At 44.2% G+C, this 19,024-nt stretch overlaps 1 protein-coding gene across 1 annotated transcript in view; it reads left to right on the top strand.

Annotated features, from left to right (window-relative positions):
• syt14a (synaptotagmin XIVa) overlaps positions 1 to 19,024 on the top strand; it is a 200,848-nt gene that overhangs the window by 143,442 nt on the left and 38,382 nt on the right. Inside the window, exon 5 of the mRNA XM_064925577.1 lies at positions 10,301 to 10,572. Coding sequence (XP_064781649.1) covers positions 10,301 to 10,572 — 272 coding nt within the window. The remainder of the gene's footprint in view (positions 1 to 10,300; positions 10,573 to 19,024) is intronic.

The following is a 19,024-nucleotide window of genomic DNA, read 5'->3' as shown; positions in this document are numbered from 1 at the left end:
TTGTGTTGTCCTTCAAAAACTGAACAGAACATAGGCAATAGGCTAGGCTAGTTTATTTTTTGGGACTAGCTCTGATCAAAAAAGATTTTCGTAACCAGCTTTTGACTCTCCGTCTGAACTGCCATTGTGTGCCTAGACAGCAAAGCTATTGGTTTGGCAACACTCAAAAAGGTTTTTGAGTCTTCATGTACCACAACCAACAACTATGCATTGGAGCTATTGGTATGGAGGAGGATAAGGAGGATGAAATGGACAATGAAATGTATAATGACATTGAAATTTAGGCCTAGATTTGCTAGGCTCTCACCAACTGTTATTTTCCAAGACAGAGTTGTGTTTGTTCAATAAAAGAAACAGCCAAAAATAGTATTTTGTCTCTTATTGTTATCATGGAAGATTTAATTAAGATTCATGTCTTAACCCAATGAGTCCCACAATAATGCTGGAGCATTTTGAACTTGTAACCCATTTTAAACATTATGTGTTTAAAATGGGTTACAGACTTCTGGGTTGTACCATTGAATTTGTCTATTTCTTCTTCATCTGTAGATAACAACAACATAAGTCTGTGTGATTAACGGGGTCTGAGCTAGAGCGATGGACAAGGGCGGGTCCCGAAGGGGTCTTTAGAAACATAACTGTAGCTATAAAAGCTCAGGAGAAGACCCAGATGAAAACAGTTTAAAGTAACAAAAGTTTATTTCATAAACAGGGGGCAGGAAAACGACAGGCAGAGTCCGAAAGGTACAGAACGCCAGGCAAGCTCACTGTCAGGGCAGGCAGAATGGTCAAAAGCGGGACAACTAGAAAACAGGGACTAGAGGAAAACACGGGGAAAAGTACGGGGAAGACGCTGGTAGGCTTGACGAGACAAGACAAACTGGCAACGGACAAACAGAAAACACAGGTATAAATACACTGGGGATGATGGGGATGATGGGAAGATGGGCGAGCTGTTGAGGGGGGGGTGGCGACAAGCACAAAGACAGGTGAAACAGATCAGGGTGTGACAGTAGTGCCTGAATGGTTTGAGCTACAAACTATTAAAAGCTATGTATGAAATGCTGAGACTCTCACGAACACGCACAATGTCAGGATTTGGCCAGGGTTGTTCCGGGTTTTGGTCACTAGATGCCCCCATTGTGCTTTTTGACCTTATGTTTTTTCCCTTGTTCCCCATTATTATTTGCACCTGTGCCTCGTTTTCCCTGATTGTATTTAAACCCTTAGTTTCCCTCAGTTCTGTGCTCTGTGTTTGTATGTTAGCACCCAGCCCTAGTGTTCTGTGTATTCTTGTCGATTCCGGTGGATGCTCTTGTGGAATTCTGTTTTTGTTTTCGAGTATCTCTTGAGGCTTTTTTGTGCTATTCCTACCACCTTTTGGATTTGCCATTTTTTGTATTGAAGGACTTCTCCTTTTTACTTTATTAAATACACCGTCTTAAGTACTGCTGTGTCTGCCTCATCTTCTGGGTTCTGCTGACTATTCGTGGCTCAGTTGGTTAAGTGACTGTTTCTCACTCCGGAGACCCAGGTTCGTAACCGGGTCCTGACAGAAACACAGAGCCAAAAATGAACCCAGAGGCAGCCAGTTCCCAGGACCTTTTTGCCATGCTGTCCCACCACCAGGAGACTGTCCAACGCCACGAAGCCGCCCTGGTTCAGCAAGAGGCCTTAATGGCTAGACATTCTCATCTTCTGTCGGAGATGCTGACTTCCATTAAGCAAATATCTGATCGTCTTACCCCGGCAACAGTTCCCGTCCCAGTGCCTCAGATTCACGTACCCATGGCAGTTAACCCCCTGGCTGAACCTCGTCTTCCACCTCCCCAACGGTTCTCAGGTGATCCAAGTGCTTGTAAAGGGTTTCTCACCCAATGTTCTCTCTCCTTTGAGCTACAACCCTCGTCGTTTCCCACCGACCGGTCTAAGATCGCTTATATCATCACCCTGCTGTCGGAAAAAGCCCTGGCCTGGGCTACTGCTGTGTGGGATGCCCATAGTTCCTGCTGTGCCAGCTACTCTGCCTTTGCTGAGGAATTCAAACGAGTGTTTCAAGGCCCAAGCAGTGGTTCTGACTCAGCCAAACAGCTCCTGACTCTCCACCAAGGTTGGCGCAGCGTGACGGACTATGCCATCCAGTTCCGCACGGTGGCAGCAGCAAGTGGCTGGAACAATGAGGCGCTCACGGTGTGCTTTCTGAAAGGCCTTTCCGACACTATCCAAGATGAACTGGCCACTCGGGAACCACCGGACAATCTCGAGTCCCTGATCAAGTTGGCCTCACGCATTGACCAGCGTCTGAGAGCGAGAGAACTCAACCGTAGACCTCTAGCCCCTATCAGTCCCAGCTCCGAGTCCCCACCTTTATCCTCGCTGGCTCCATCGGAACCCATGCAGATTGGACGCATCTCCCAGGCTGAGAGAGACCGCCGGATGAGGAGCGACGCTGTCTATATTGCGGCAAACCGGGCCATTTCCGTTCCACGTGTCCCGGGCTCCAGGGAAACGCTCTGTCCCGTACAGACCGGGGGAACTGTAACGGGAAACATAACCTCCTCCCATCCGTCCAACTCCCGTCTGCTCATTCCAGTCACCCTCTCCTGGGACAACCACAAGCTTCACCTTCAAGCCTTGGTAGACTCTGGAGCCGCAGGTAACTTCATGGATGGTGTCTGGGCGAAGGAGAATGGCGTTCCCTCTGAACCTCTAAGTGAACCCATGAGGGTCACTACATTGGATGGAAGCCCTTTGGGATCTGGACTTGTCACTCATGTCACTACCTCCTTGCAACTTTCAGTTTCACAACACCAGGAATTGATGAACTTTCATTTGATCTCCTGTTCGGAGTTCCCTCTCGTCCTTGGATACCCCTGGCTTCACAGCCATAACCCTCACATCGACTGGTCTGTGGGCACTATCAAGCAGTGGGGTCCTACGTGCCAAGCTACTTGTATTTTCCAGAATTCCCCGAGTTCTACTCCCGAGTCTTTAGAATCCATCGACCTGACCCGAGTTCCCGAGTGTTACCATGACCTCAAACTGGTGTTTAGCAAACAGAGGGCCACCATGCTACCACCCCATAGACCTTACGATTGCCCCATCGACCTGTTTCCGGGCACTTGCCCCCCAGGGATCGGATCTTTTCCCTATCTCCACCCGAACGAGCTGCTATGGATACCTACATCAAGGACGCTCTGGAAGCAGGCCTCATGCGTCCATCCACCTCCCCGGCGGGAGCAGGGTTTTTCTTTGTGGCCAAGAAAGACGGTGGATTACGTCCTTGCATCGACTACCGGGGACTCAATGCCATAACCGTCCGTAACCGTTACCCGCTACCCCTTATGGCCACAGCCTTGAGCTGCTCCAGGAAGCAGTTGTTTTCACTAAGCTTGACCTGCGGAACGCATACCATCTTGTGCGGATCAGACCTGGTGACGAGTGGAAGACCGCTTTCAACACGCCTACTGGTCACTATGAATACTTGGTGATGCCCTTCGGCCTGACCAACGCCCCAGCGGTGTTCCAAGCGCTCATAAACGATGTGCTTAGGGATATGCTTAACATATTTGTGTTCGTTTACTTGGATGACATCCTCATCTTTTCGAGCTCCCTTCAAGAACACACTAAGCATGTCAGACAAGTACTCAAACGCCTCCTGGACAGCCATCTGTACGTTAAGCCGGAAAAATGTGAATTCCATTCATCCCGAGTACAATTCCTGGGATTTGTAGTGGAACCCGGTCGAGTCCAAATGGACCCCAGGAAGGTAGGGGCGGTAGCGGATTGGCCCACCCCCAAATCCTTTAAGGAAGTTCAGCGTTTCCTGGGCTTCACAAACTTTTACCGCAAGTTCATCAAGAACTTCAGCTTGGTGGCAGCCCCTCTCTCAGCTTTAACCAAGGGTGGCAATGCAAGGTTTTTGTGGGGAAGAGAAGCTGAGACGGCCTTCCAAGGACTCAAGCAGCGCGTTCTCTCTGCTCCCATCCTGATACTACCGACTACGGATGAACCATTTGTGGTGGAGGTAGACGCATCAGAGGTTGGTGTTGGAGCTGTCCTGTCTCAGAGGGGTGAAGACAAGAAGCTTCATCCGTGCGCTTTCTTCTCACACCGGCTTACCCCGACTGAGAGGAACTACGATGTGGGGGATCGTGAACTCCTAGCGGTTAAGATGGCATTGAAGGAATGGAGACACTGGCTCGAGGGGGCTTCTCACCCGTTTCAAGTGCTTACGGACCACAAAAATCTGGAGTATATCCAGCAGGCGAAGCGGTTGAACTCTAGACAAGCTAGATGGTCTCTTTTCTTCAATCGATTCCAGTTTATCCTCACCTATCGGCCCGGGTCGAAGAATCTCAAACCGGATGCCCTGTCCCGAGTCTACGCTCCTGCCATTCGAGATGACACGGACATGCCTGTCCTTCCTGCTGCTAAGATTGTGGCTCCGATCTCGTGGCAAGTTGAGGATACCGTGAGACGTGCTCAAGCTAGCGAACCGGACCCGAAAGGAGGTCCTGCCAATCGGTTGTTTGTCCCCAAGGCAGTGAGGACTCAGGTCCTTCTGTGGGGGCACTCCTCTCGCCTCACCTGTCATCCGGGCGTAGGTCGCCACTTGGAGTTCATCCAGCGTAAGTTCTGGTGGCCTACCATAAGAGAAGACGTTGCCACTTTCGTCAATGCCTGTCCCGTGTGCTGCCAGGGCAAATCTTCTCACCTCCGCCCTCAAGGACTCCTTCACTCTTTACCTGTTCCCCACAGACCCTGGTCCCATATCTCATTGGACTTTATTACTGGACTTCCTCCATCCCATGGCAATACTACTATCCTAGTCATAATCGACAGGTTTTCAAAGGCGGCCAGGTTCGTCCCTCTGACTAAGTTACCTTCTGCCAAGGAAACGGCTGAGTTGGTAATTAATCATGTGTTCCGAGTCTTCGGCATTCCTCAAGATATGGTTTCTGACAGAGGTCCCCAGTTTGCCTCAAGGTTTTGGAAGGCCTTCTGCCAACTCATGGGGGCTTCTGCCAGTCTATCTTCGGGGTACCATCCGGAGTCCAACGGCCAAACAGAGGATGAATCAAGAGCTGGAAACCACCCTCCGATGTATGACTCGTGACAACCCGTCCACATGGTCATCCTTTATTGTTTGGGCCGAATACGCGCACAACACCTTGCGCTCCTCCTCCACTGGTATGTCCCCGCACGAGTGTCAGTTTGGCTATGCTCCTCCATTGTTCCCGGACCAGGAGGCAGAAGTCAGAGTGCCTTCAGCCTTGAAGTTCGTCAGACGCTGTCGGCTTATGTGGAGGAAGACCCGTCTTAATCTTATGCGTTCCTCACAGAGGTACCAACAACAAGCCAACAGACGTCGCCGTCCCGGGCCTACCCTGCGCCCCGGCCAGAGAGTCTGGCTCTCCACAAGAGACTTACCTCTACGGGTGGAGTCTCGCAAGCTGTCCCAAAAATACATCGGTCCCTTCAAGGTTGCCAGGAGAGTTAACCCAGTTTCTTATCGCCTACACTTACCCAGATCCCTTAAGATTAATCCCACATTTCACATTTCATTGTTAAAACCTGTTGTTTTCTCCCCTTGTCCCGGCAGACAGACCTCCCCCTCCGCCTCGTGTCATTGGAGGCCAGCCGGCTTATACCGTCCATCGGATACTGGATTCCCGCCGGGTGCAGCGGTCCTGGCAGTATCTGGTGGACTGGGAAGGCTACGGTCCCGAGGAGCACTCCTGGGTTCCTGCCAAAGACATCCTGGACCCTGACCTCATTCGTCAGTTCAGGGCCCTCCACCCTGAGAGAGCTGGTAGGAACGTCAGGAGCCGTTCCTAGGGGGGGGATTCTGTCAGGATTTGGCCAGGGTTGTTCCGGGTTTTGGTCACTAGATGCCCCCATTGTGCTTTTTGACCTTGTGTTTTTTCCCTTGTTCCCCATTATTATTTGCACCTGTGCCTCGTTTCCCCTGATTGTATTTAAACCCTTAGTTTCCCTCAGTTCTGTGCTCTGTGTTTGTATGTTAGCACCCAGCCCTAGTGTTCTGTGTATTCTTGTCGATTCCGGTGGATGCTCTTGTGGAATTCTGTTTTTGTTTTCGAGTATCTCTTGAGGCTTTTTTGTGCTATTCCTACCACCTTTTGGATTTGCCATTTTTTGTATTGAAGGACTTCTCCTTTTTACTTTATTAAATACACCGTCTTAAGTACTGCTGTGTCTGCCTCATCTTCTGGGTTTTGCTGACTATTCGTGGCTCAGTTGGTTAAGTGACTGTTTCTCACTCCGGAGACCCAGGTTCGTAACCGGGTCCTGACACACAAGTAATGCATATTTTGCTCTATGATGCTGACAAGCTACACAAGAGTCGTTAGATAGAAGATCATAGGAAATCCTAGAACATAGTGTCTATAATAGTTTAATAGACTCATAGTTTTATGTTATTGTTTTATTTAACCTTTATTTAACCTTTAGATTAAACATCTATTTTACAAGAGAGCCCTGTACACATTACAATACAAACAGAATATTAAAACATACAAGTGTTTAAAACAATGTAATTCAGCACACAATTAACAAATAAAAACATTTAATAAAAGCAATCGCATTCAACTACATAGAAGTCCTCAATCAATCATTTAAACTGCCTGAGTGGCAACAGTTCATCTTGCTGCAGTGAACTTTGCATACTGTTCCACAAATTAGGGGCAAAATAACTACACATGGATTTTCCTACATCTGTGGAGACTGAAGGGATCTTTAGTGTTATTCATTCCTGTGAATGGGTTTGGTAACTTATGATTCTTATCTTAATGAATGATGTTACATATAGATGGAGTTTCTGTAAGATTGCTTTGAAATAAATAAATAAAAGGGAATGCAGCTTTCTTCTTACAGACAAAGAGGTCCATCCCACATTTTTGAACAGACTACAATGACGAACCACCCTTGCTGTCTCTGCCTGGCCGGTTCCCCTCTTTCCACTGGGATTCTCTGCCTCTAACCCTATTACAGGGGCTGAGTCACTGGCTTACTGGGGCTCTCTCATGCTGTCCCTGGAGGGGGTGCGTCACCTGAGTGGGTTGATTCACTGATGTGGTCATCCTGTCTGGGTTGGCACCCCCCCTTGGGTTGTGCCATGGCGGAGATCTTTGCGGGCTATACTCAGCTTTGTCTCAGGATGGTAAGTTGGTGGTTGAAGATATCCCTCTAGTGGTGTGGGGGCTGTGCTTTGGCATAGTGGGTGGGGTTATATCCTTCCTGTTTGGCCCTGTCCGGGGGTGTCCTCGGATGGGGCCACAGTGTCTCCTGACCCCTCCTGTCTCAGCCTCCAGTATTTATGCTGCAGTAGTTTATGTGTCGGGGGGCTGGGGTCAGTTTGTTATATCTGGAGTACTTCTCCTGTCCAATTCGGTGTCCTGTGTGAATCTAATTGTGCGTTCTCTAATTCTCTCCTTCTCTCTCTCGGAGGACCTGAGCCCTAGGACCATGCCCCAGGACTACCTGACATGACATCCTTGCTGTCCCCAGTCCACCTGGCCGTGCTGCTGCTCCAGTTTCAACTGTTCTACCTTATTATTATTCGACCATGCTGGTCATTTATGAACATATGAACATCTTGGCCATGTTCTGTTATAATCTCCACCCGGCACAGCCAGAAGAGGACTGGCCACCCCACATAGCCTGGTTCCTCTCTAGGTTTCTTCCTAGGTTTTGGCCTTTCTAGGGAGTTTTGCCTAACCACCGTGCTTCTACACCTGCATTGCTTGCTGTTTGGGGTTTTAGGCTGGGTTTCTGTACAGCACTTTGAGATATCAGCTGATGTACGAATGGCTATATAAATAAATTTGATTTGATTTGATTTGATGAGTCCTAAAATTGTCCCCTGTGATAAAACATATTGCGGAATGGTAGACTGCGTCCAAGGGTTTTAAAACAGAGGTTTCCGCATGCAAGTTAACAATTGCACCAACATCCAATACAAGAAAAAACGTGCTTGAACAATCTTTCTCCTATTTTTAAAACTAAGGCATTATTTATTTCAACATAAAAAAAAGAATATTGGTTGCTGTCACAAACTCAACAAAGCTATCACTGACGAGTTGGATATTTATTTCCCAATGTGTAAACTATTTCAGCATTCATATAAATTTGTTTTTATCAGGGTTTTCCTTTTACTGGACCGTATGCCAAATTGTATGGTGTTCTACTTGTAGCCCTGGTTATCATGAAAATAAAGGGGGTCTCTGGACTGATAGGGTTAATTGCAGATTGGACCCCAGGTGTTTTTTTTTGTTTTTATGTACACAAGCCTACTAGACAAGCTAAATTACTTCTATGCTCGCTTCGAGGAAAGTAATACTGAAACATGCATGAGAGCATCAGCTGTTCCGGACAACTGTGTGATCACGATCTACGTAGCCGATGTGAGTAAGACAGGTCAACATTCACAAGGCCGAAGTGCCAGACAGATTACCAGGACGTGTACTCCGAGCATGCGCTGACCAACTGGCAAGTGTCTTCACTGACATTTTCAACCTCTCCCTGTCTGAGACTGTACCTTAGTAGCTGTGCCCAAGAACACTAAGATAACCTGCCTAAATGACTACCAACCCGTAGCACTCACGTCTGTAGCCATGAAGTCCTTTGAAAGGCTGGTCATGGCTCACATCAACACAATTATCTCAGAAACCCTAGACCCCACTCCAAATTGCATACCACTAACAGATCCACAGATTATGCAATCTCTATTGCACTCCACGCTGCCCTTTCACACATGGACAAAAGGAACACCTATGCGAGAGTGCTATTCATTGACTACAACTCACCATAGCACCCTCAAAGCTCGTCACTAAGCTAAGGACCCTGAAACTAAACACCTTCCTCTGCAACTGGATCCTGGACTTCCTGACGGGCCGCCCCTAGGTGGTAAGGTAGGTAACAACACGGCACCCAAGCTGATCCTCCACTCGGGGGTCCCTCAGGGGTGCGTGTTCAGCCCCCCTCCTGTACTCCCTGTTCAATCATGACTACACGGCCAGGCACGACTCCAACACCATCATTAAGTTTGTAGATGACACAACAGTGAGACAGCCTATAGGGAGTAGGTCAGAGACCTGACTGTGTGGTGACAGGACAACAAGCTCTCCCTCAATGTTATCTAGACAAAGGAGATGATTGTGGACTACATGAAAAGGAGGACCGAGCACGCCCCCATTCTCATCGACGTGGCTGTAGTGGAGCAAGTTCCTTGGCGTCCACATCACCAACAAACTAACATGGTCCAAGCACACCAAGACAGTCGTGAAGAAGGCACAATAAAACCTATTCCCCTTCAGGAGACTGAAAAGGTTCTACAGTTGCAACATCGAGAGCAACCTGATGGGTTGCATCACTACCTGGTATGGCAACTGCTTGGCCTCCAACCGCAAGGCACTTACAGGGTAATGCGTATGGCCCAGTACGTCACTGTGGCCAAGCTTCCTGCCATCCAGGACCTCTATACCAGGCGGTGTCAGAGGAAGACCCTAAAAATTGTCAAAGACCCCAGCCACCCTAGTCATAGACTGTTCTCTCTGCTACCGCACGACAAGCGGTACCGGAGCGCCAAGTCTAGGTTCAAGAGGGTTCTAAACAGCTTCTACACCCAAGAAATAAGAATCCTGAACATCTAATCAAATGGCTACGCAGACTATTTTGCATTGCTCTTTTGCGCTGCTGCTCTCTGTTTTCATCTATGCATTGTCACTTTAATAACTACCAACATGTACGTATTACCTCAATTACCTCGCCTAACCGGTGCCCCGCACATTGACTCTGTACCGGTACCCCCTGTAAATAGCCTCGCTCTTGTTATTTTACTGCTGCTCTTTAATTATTTGTTACTTTTATTTCTTATTTTGTTAGGTATTTTTCTTAAAAATGCATTTTGTTAAAGGCTTGTAAGTAAGCATTTCACTGTAAGGTCTGTGACAAATAACATTTGATTTGATATGTATGTTAATCTTTTTAGTACCTACAGATTATGGGGGGCATATATTTTAAAAATCTTGGAGGGACTGCCTGAATATCAGTGTTTCACACTGAAAATGTGATCCAAGAAAGGACTAGCAGAAGTTAGATAGAACTGTCAAACTAATTTTTAAGATTGGCTTGAATGTGACAATACACCAAATCAATCCCTTACAATTGTAGGAGATTGTCACTCAACAAGGGTACAGGAAGAGACAGGTTTGGGCTTGAGCCTGCCAAAGTAATTTTGTTTGTGTTTGATGATCTCTTCTCCTTCCCCCCCAACCAGCGAACTGCATCCAGAGGATGAGGCGAACGCCCCCGCTGGATGAGCTTCAACCACCACCGTACCAGGACGAGGATGGCTCCCCGCGGATGTCCTACACACCATCAGACCTGGGCGACGCCAAGTGCAACCTGTCCCAAAACAGCGACAGTCCCCATCACTCCTACGGCAAGTGTCCGAGCGAAGCCAGCAATGGACAGGAGACAGAGAGTTACCTAAACAAGGGGTATGAGGAGGACATACCCAGCGACAGCACAGCTGTGCTCAGCCCAGAGGTGAGAGACACCACAGGACATACTGGAAAGACATAACCAGTAACATATTGGAGAAAGAGTTTTTCCTGAGGGCCAGTTTCCCGGACACAGATTAAGTCAAAAACATTTTCATTGGATATTCTTAGCTTTTTAGTCTAGGACTAGGCTTAATGTGTGTCCACATTTCTATAAAACATACCGTATAAAGGATGTAGGCTACGTCTAAGGTAAATGACCACTTGAGTTTGTATGCCAATGATGCAAATTGAATAGTGAATCAAACATAATATAGTAATTTGTTCAACATTTATTTGTAATATATTTATTTTTGAAAGATGTGAAGCATGTTTGTGATTATCATATTGTGTGAGCGGACCAAGTAATTGGGCGTCACTCTAAAGCGGAAAGGTGGAATAAACGAGTCAGGAGTAGGTTTTCTTGATTGAACACAGTTCTCTATTGAGGGCATTTGGTCAACACAAACACTCCAACATAATCAATGAAAATCTCCCAAGGAAAAAACATACATCTTCTTCTCCAGATCAAATAGGAACACAATACAATTATCTTTAAACTACAACAAAAGTCACAAGAATGTCACCGTCTTAGTGGTTCTTCATGGATAGCTCCTCTGTGTCGGTGGCCATATTCCAGAGATCGCCCCCCCTCTGCTGGTTCCACACTCTCTCTTATAGGGGAAGGAGAATATGTCATTAGTACCGTCAGCTATGCTTAATTGCCTCTGGTTACCTTGTCTCCCATGCCTTGTTGGGCTACTATCCGTGAGCCCAGCCTGCCCTCTGGTGGTCCTTCCACAATATGTAGGTGTAAAATGTCTGAATCAGAGATGAGATCAGACACAAACATAAAATAAAAAGGTGTAAACTGAGACTCAGTGATATGGCATGACCATAAACAGTGGTGCAAATAAGGAAAGTACAGAGAGAGTGCTAAAACAAGAGGCTGATCTTGTCACAGATATTGTGAAGCATTTGTGCATTTACGCAAAAGTTCTCTCCACCCTCGTGCAATGTGAAAACGGTGTGAAATTAAATGCTGATGAGATTAGCCTCTTGCCTTGTACACTTTTAGAAATTGTGCTATCCAGAACCTACAAGAGACCTTCGGCTGGATGGAGAGATAGAACACATGGAAGCACACAAACTGTATCCCAACAGATCAGTCAGTAAATCAATACTCCAGGGTGAAGTTTTACATTGCACTCTTATGCTTTGTTCACACTGCAGGCCTTAATGCTAAAAACATTTTGGGGTAGCACTTTATAATAACTCCATGTAACTCCATTTATAATTGATTAGTAAAATGTTTATTCATAAATCACTAATCATATTTTTGCTTGACTGCTAAGTGTGGGATATTTATACTTTATAATGACTAAATAAATGTCTTGAGTGACCAGTGTAAATTCTCACAAAAAAATGGACATGCCATTGGTAGACATTCCAGTAGTACCTGATGAGTACCTGCCACGAAGCCCAAAACAAACACGTATACAAAAACACAGGGATGTAACCCAAACAAAAGAGCGAGGTAAAACCTAATAAATACACGGGGCGAGACCCGCAATACACGACACGGTGTCGAGACCCGTAATAACAAATGCACAACAATACACAGGACAAGACCTGTAATAAAAAGTGCACAGTACATGCAACACGAAATAACAAAGCACAGGTACTCATAGACCAACGGACATGGGAACAATAACCGGCAAGACAATGGTGAACAGAGGGCACAAATACTGTATACAATTACTAATCAGGGGAAATGGGAACCAGGTGTGTGTAATGAAACAGTTCAGTGACACCTAGAGGCCGGTGACGTAGACCTCCAGAGATGGTGTAGGGAATGAGCAGCAGTACCGGGGGAATCTGTGACAGGTTTGACCTAGAAAAACCAAATATGACCCCCTGTAAGAAAAGGAGAGTCTCACGAACACGATGGCTTTCTCCGACTCATCTAAGGTAACGCATACAAATGAATAGGTGCGAAGATAATATATATATACCTATAATTCCTTTGTAAAAGAAAAAATATTTATTTCCTTTCTAATATCTACTAGATATGGGACAGACGCTTCAAACCCTTATGTCTTTTTTGCCATTTATGAATGTGTTATTCAATGTGTTTCTATGGGCTCTAGTAGTGAAGGCCAAATTCAATATCTATTTTTTATATCTAAAGGGGTCCTAAAATGCTAAATAAAGTAGCTAAATGATCCGTATGACCTTCTTAAAACAATTATATATGTCTGCTTAGAACCCGCCTCCTTCAACGACTTAGACTTCTAAGAATAAATTAAGCAAACAAGATGGCACCATTTTCTTGTTTTTATTTTATTTACAGATAGCCAGGGGCACACCACAACATAATTTACAAATTAAGCATGTGTGTTTGGTGAGTCCACCAGATCAGAGGCAGTAGGGCAGACCAAGGATGCTCTCTTGCGTGAATTGGAAAATCTCTCTGACCTGCTAAGCATTCAAAATATAAACAAGTACTTTTGGGTGTCAGGGAAAATGTATGGAGTAAAAAGTACATTATGGATGTTCATTAAAAAAATGGGGTATGGATGTGGGTACGCAGACCCATGAGCCACTGCTACCCCTCATGTTGAGTTCCATTGTTTTGTGGCTCCGACCCCCATCGAAAATGCCTGTCCCTGTTCTAGGCTATTTTCATACCTTAACTTTGGGATAGGCGTGCCGCCCCACCTCGACAACATCCTGTGAAATTGCAGAGCGCGAAATTCAAAATACAAAATTCAAAATATTAAACATTCATGAAAATACAAGTGCCTTACATCGTTTAAAAGCATAACTTCTTGTTAATCCAGCCGCTTTGTCAGATTTCAAAAAGGCTTTACAGCGAAAGCATACCATGCGATTATCTGAGGACAGCACTATTTACATTACTGGAGATAAATAACAAAATGAGCGCCCTCACTGACACACGCCACAACACTACAGCCAAAATGGGAGCCACCGAGAAAAACTACAAATTCTACAAATTCTTTTTTCAAAAAACAAGCCTGAAACTCTTTCTAAAGACTGTTGACATCTACTGGAAGCCCTAGGAACTGCAATAAAGGAGGTATTCCATTGATATTCCCATAGACAGCCATTTCAATGAGTGGTGAGCTCAAAAGAAAAAATCTGGATGGATTCTCCTCTGGTTTTCGCCTGCCATATCAGTTTTCTTATACTCACAGACATTATTGTATGTATATCCTAGCTTCTGGGCCTGAGTAACAGGCAGTTTACTTTGGGCACCTCAGTCATCCAAACTTCCGAATACTGCCCCCTATCCCGAAGAAGTTTTAAGGAACAACAGGTACTGCTGGAATGTCTACCAATGGCCATGTTTTAGTGAGAATTAACACTGGTCACTCAAAATATTTATCAAGTATTTACAAAGTATAAAGGCCAGTGACAATTTTAGCATGTAAATCTTAGTGGGGCAAAAAAAAATGTTTTTAGATGCATGCCAGCAAACCCACTACACAACACAACACTAAACAATATATTAATTGGACTATAACGGTGACAAACGGTGCCGGCCTACATAAAGCTATCCCAACAGCAGAGCTTAATTTCAGTCCCATGGAGTGAATCCTTAACTTCTTATGGTATAGGGGACGCTATACCAGGGAAAAAGCCAGGGAAAATGCAGAGCGGCAAATTCAAAACAAATGACATAAAAATCTAACTTTCATTAAATCACACATGTAAGATACTCAATTAAAGCTACACTCGTTGTGAATCCAGCCAACATGTCAGATTTTAAAAAGGCTTTTCGGCGAAAGCATAAGAAGCTATTATCTGATGATAGCACAACAGTAAACAAAGAGGGTAGCATACAGTGCCTTGCCCCCTTGGCCCCCTTGAACTTTGCGACCTTTTGCCACATTTCAGACTTCAAACATAAAGATATAAAACTGTATTTTTTGTGAAGAATCAACAACAAGTGGGACCCAATCATGAAGTGGAACGACATTTATTGGATATTTCAAACTTTTTTAACAAATCAAAAACTGAAAAATTGGGCGTGCAAAATTATTCAGCCCCCTTAAATTAATACTTTGTAGCACCACCTTTTGCTGCGATTACAGCTGTAAGTTGCTTGGGGTATGTCTCTGAAATGTGGCAAAAGGTCGCAAAGTTCAAGGGGGCCGAATACTTTCGCAAGGCACTGTATTTCAACCCTGCAGCGGCTACACAAAACGCAGAAATAAAACATAAAACATGCCTTACCTTTGATGAGCTTCTTTTGTTGGCACTCCAATATGTCCCATAAACATCACAATTGGTCCTTTTGTTCAATTCATTCCGTCCATATATATCCAAAATGTCAATTTATTTGGCCCGTTTGATCCAGAAAAAACAGCTTCCAAATTGCTGTTGCACCGTCACTACAAAATATTTCAAAAGTTGCCTATAAATTTTGCTGAAATATTTCAAACTACTTTTGTAATACAACTTTAGGTATTTTTAAACGTTAATAATTGATCAAATTGAAGACGGGTCTATCTGTGTTCAATACAGGAACACAACAAACCAAGCTACTTTTCAAGTCTTGCCGCAACTCTCAACAGTGTTACGCAGTTCCTGGATGGCCAGACTTCTTCATTGCACAAAGGAATAACCTCAACCAAATTTCAAAGACTGGTGACATCCAGTGGAAGCGTTCCTAAGAAATATCGTTTGCCAATGAGAACCCAATTAACAGACAGAGACCTCAAAAAAAAATATTCTGAATGGTTAGTCCTCGGGGTTTTGCCTGCTACATAAGTTCTGTTATACTTAGACATGATTCAAACCGTTTTAGAAACTTCAGAGGGTTTTCTATCCAAATCTAATAATATGCATATCTTATATTCTTGGCATGAATAGCAGGAAGTTGAAATTTGGCACGCTATTTATCCAAAAGGGAAAATGCTGCCCCCTACACCTTAAGATGTTAACACCTGGGATCAGTGGAGCCTTCCCTGGCAGCGAAACAGTTAATTCAACCTCATTTACTGCCTTTAAAAAAAATTGATTGTATTGCTGATTGCTTAAGCAAATGTGGTTTCTACTGACAATTGAGATGTACAAACTATGGCATAAGGGAATGATGAGCGGAAAAGAGGCAATCCGTAATGTCGATTAAGACATTAATGAGCGAACTAAAATGGACGTAGTCAATATTACTATTTGTACAGCGACAGAGTTCAGAACATTAGCCATTCTTACAGTATTTTCCCTGTACACAAAGTCAGAACTGTAGGATAAATAAAGGGGATAAATAAGGGACCAAATTATTAGGGTGAGGCACATGGGCTACTAAAGGCTTACTACACAACGTAAAGTTAGTATTTCTTTCTTAGCTAGAGTATACATATCTCCCTGGCATATTACATGATTTATGCAGCAGCATACAATACATTTTTGGACCTTGTTGAGCTGTGCTCACTTGAACAGGAAGGTGGCACCACGGTCCACACGCCCTCTCCACTGAATAGCAGGCTAGTGATGTTTTTGCAACGCTTGCGTTTAGCCACAGATTCCTTCCAAACCATTCATTGTTGAATTTTGATTTCCAACTTGTTTTGTAATGTTTATGTCCAATGGCCGATGTGCACCGGTACGTTTTATTCATAATTCATCTTCATATGACAGCGATTGAAAAGGATTTCCCAGTAGATTGTCGACTTGATTCATGATGACTGCTTGTCTAGTTGCTAGCTAAGATGTTGAAATTATTGTTAGGTTCTGAACACACTCACGGACAACTAGAAAAAGCTCAAACCATGTTTATCCACCTACTGGGTCATACAGCTGCAAAGACAAATGCATGTTTACACAAGCACATATATTTATACACCCCTACTAGGCGGAGTCAACTTCTTGCACATCTAGACAGCCAATACATCTCTGTCAGGAACTTAATTGGTTCCACTCACTGGTGTAGTCATGACCTTGCCTCATGCTAGAACCTTCGTGGGCATGGAATTACATGTGTGTGGGGTAAAACTGTTCCTTCTCACTTCATCTGACCTGACCTCGGCCGATTTGCTCGCTCCTCCCTAATCCACAACTGTCTTACCTTATCAGTGACTGAAACCTGACTGTTGTCCTTTGTCTCCCTCCTTAGGAGCCATGAGGTTTAACATGTTTTGACAGAATGTAATCTTTCTGTACTCCTCGTTGTCTCACTCAGTAACTTTCCATACATTAGCCATGTGGGTTAAGTGTGCCTTGAATTCGAAAAATAAATCACGACTAAATCACGACTGCGACTGTACTTGAAGAAACTTTCAAAAGTACTTGAAAATTTCGGCATTGACTAACCTTCATGTAATTTCTCTTTCCTTATTTCAGCTGTTCTTGCCATAACATGGACTTGGTCTTTTGCCAAATAGGACTATCTTCTGTATACCACACATACCTTATCACAACACAACTGATTGGATCAAATGCATTAAGGAAAGAAATTCCACAAATTAGCTTTTAACAAGGCACACATGTTAATTATTTGAAATGCATTCCAGGTGACCTCATGAAGCTGGTTGAGAGAAGGCCAAGAGTGTCCAAAGCTGTCATCAAGGCAAAGTGTGGATACTTTGAAGAATGTAAAATCTAAAATATATTTTCATTTATTTATTCATTTATTCAGCACTTCCATATGTGTTATTTCATAGTTTTGATGTATTCACTATTGTTCTACAATGACATACAGAAAATAAGGCAGTTACATTGATAGGAACGCACACATGTCCAAAGTCATTATTTGGAAGGATAACAACAATGCAAGAAAGTGAGCGACAGTCAGAAAATGTGCCAGTTTGTTCAAGACTGAGCAAATGTCTGTATTCTTGATGTGCGGTCTGGCTCAGTAAAGCATCAAACTTAAATTGTCCGCAATACTGAAATGGGCTACTTCTATGTGAAGTAATGAGTAGGCGGAACCCGCCTTAATTCAAACTCGTGTTAAAAAATGCCTAGCTCCACACCTATTCCCCAGGTGCTCTCAGTTGTTGACTTCTGTAACCGTAAAAGCCTTGGTTTCGTGCATGTTAACATTAGAAGCCTCCTCCCTAAGTGTGTTTTATTCACTGCTTTAGCACACTCTGCCATCCCTAACTATAACATTTTCCGACAAGATACACGCACCCAGCTGTTATTGACAAATAGACACACACCCCCACCCCTCTTCTTACCAGAGGTAGCGTTTCTGTTCTGCGGTGCATGGAAAATTCTGCCTGCTCTATATTGTCCATATCGTCGTTCAGCCACTTCTCGGTGAAACATAAGATGTTACAGTTTTTGATGTACCATTGGTAGGATAATCTTAATCGTAGGTCATCAATTTTATTTTCCAATGATTGCATGCTAGCAAAAAGAATGGGTGGCAATGGGAGTTTACTCGCACGCCTACGGATTCTCAGAAGAGTGCCCACTCTGCTGCCCCTTTTCCTGTCTTTTCTTCACGCAAAAGGCGTGGATCTGGGCCTGTTCCAGTGAAAGCAGAATATCCTTCTCATTGGACTTGTTAAAACCTCTTAGAGCTACCCCCTTCTTTTTTCAATTTCAAACCCAAATCTAACAGCCTGTAGCTCAGGTACAGAACCAAGGATATGGATATTCTTGGTACCATTTGAAAGAAAACACTCTGAAATGTGAATTGAATGTAGGAGAATATAACACAATAGATCTGGTTTAGATAATACAATGAAAAAAACATGTTTTTTATTTTTGTATCATCATCTTTAAAATGAACAAGATAAAACAAACATTCAGATAGGATGATGGGGACAATTACAGTGAAATATATAAGAGGGCGACAGTACCTGTGCAAAGTTTCAGAATGATAACTTCCAAAATGAGTGTGCTACATGACATATATCATGAAGTCACCCAGGTATCCCACACAAGTAGCCCAAATTCACCCAATTGGCCAAATTGGTGAAGGTATACATTTTGAAACAAATAACTATATACAAAATACCAAAATGATATTCTAACACCCCCCCCCCGCAAAAAAAAATGGGGGAAAAAATGAAGATAAAAATATATACATTTACAAAATAACATGGGTAACTATTTACACACTTTCAATATTTGGAAGACCCTCCGTCCTCTATCAAATAAAATGTATTTATATAGCCCTTCATACATCAGCTAATATCTCAAAGTGCTGTACAGAAACCCAGGCTAAAACCCCAAACAGCAAGCAATGCAGGTGTAGAAGCACGGTGGTGAGGAAACACTCCCTAGAAAGGCCAAAACCTAGAAGAAACCTAGAGAGGAACCAGGCTATGAGGGATGGCCAGTCCTCTTCTGGCTGTGCCGGGTGGAGATTATAACAGAACATGGCCTAGATTTTCAAACGTTCATAGATGACCAGCAGGGTCAAATAATAATAATCACAGTAGTTGTAGAGGATGCAACAGGACAGCACCTCAAGAGTA

This window comes from Oncorhynchus masou, chromosome 2 (assembly GCF_036934945.1).
Source record: "Oncorhynchus masou masou isolate Uvic2021 chromosome 2, UVic_Omas_1.1, whole genome shotgun sequence".
Lineage (NCBI taxonomy): Eukaryota > Metazoa > Chordata > Actinopteri > Salmoniformes > Salmonidae > Oncorhynchus > Oncorhynchus masou.
The sequence above is the reverse complement of the archived record's forward strand: the minus strand, read 5'-3'. Positions and strand labels throughout refer to the sequence as shown.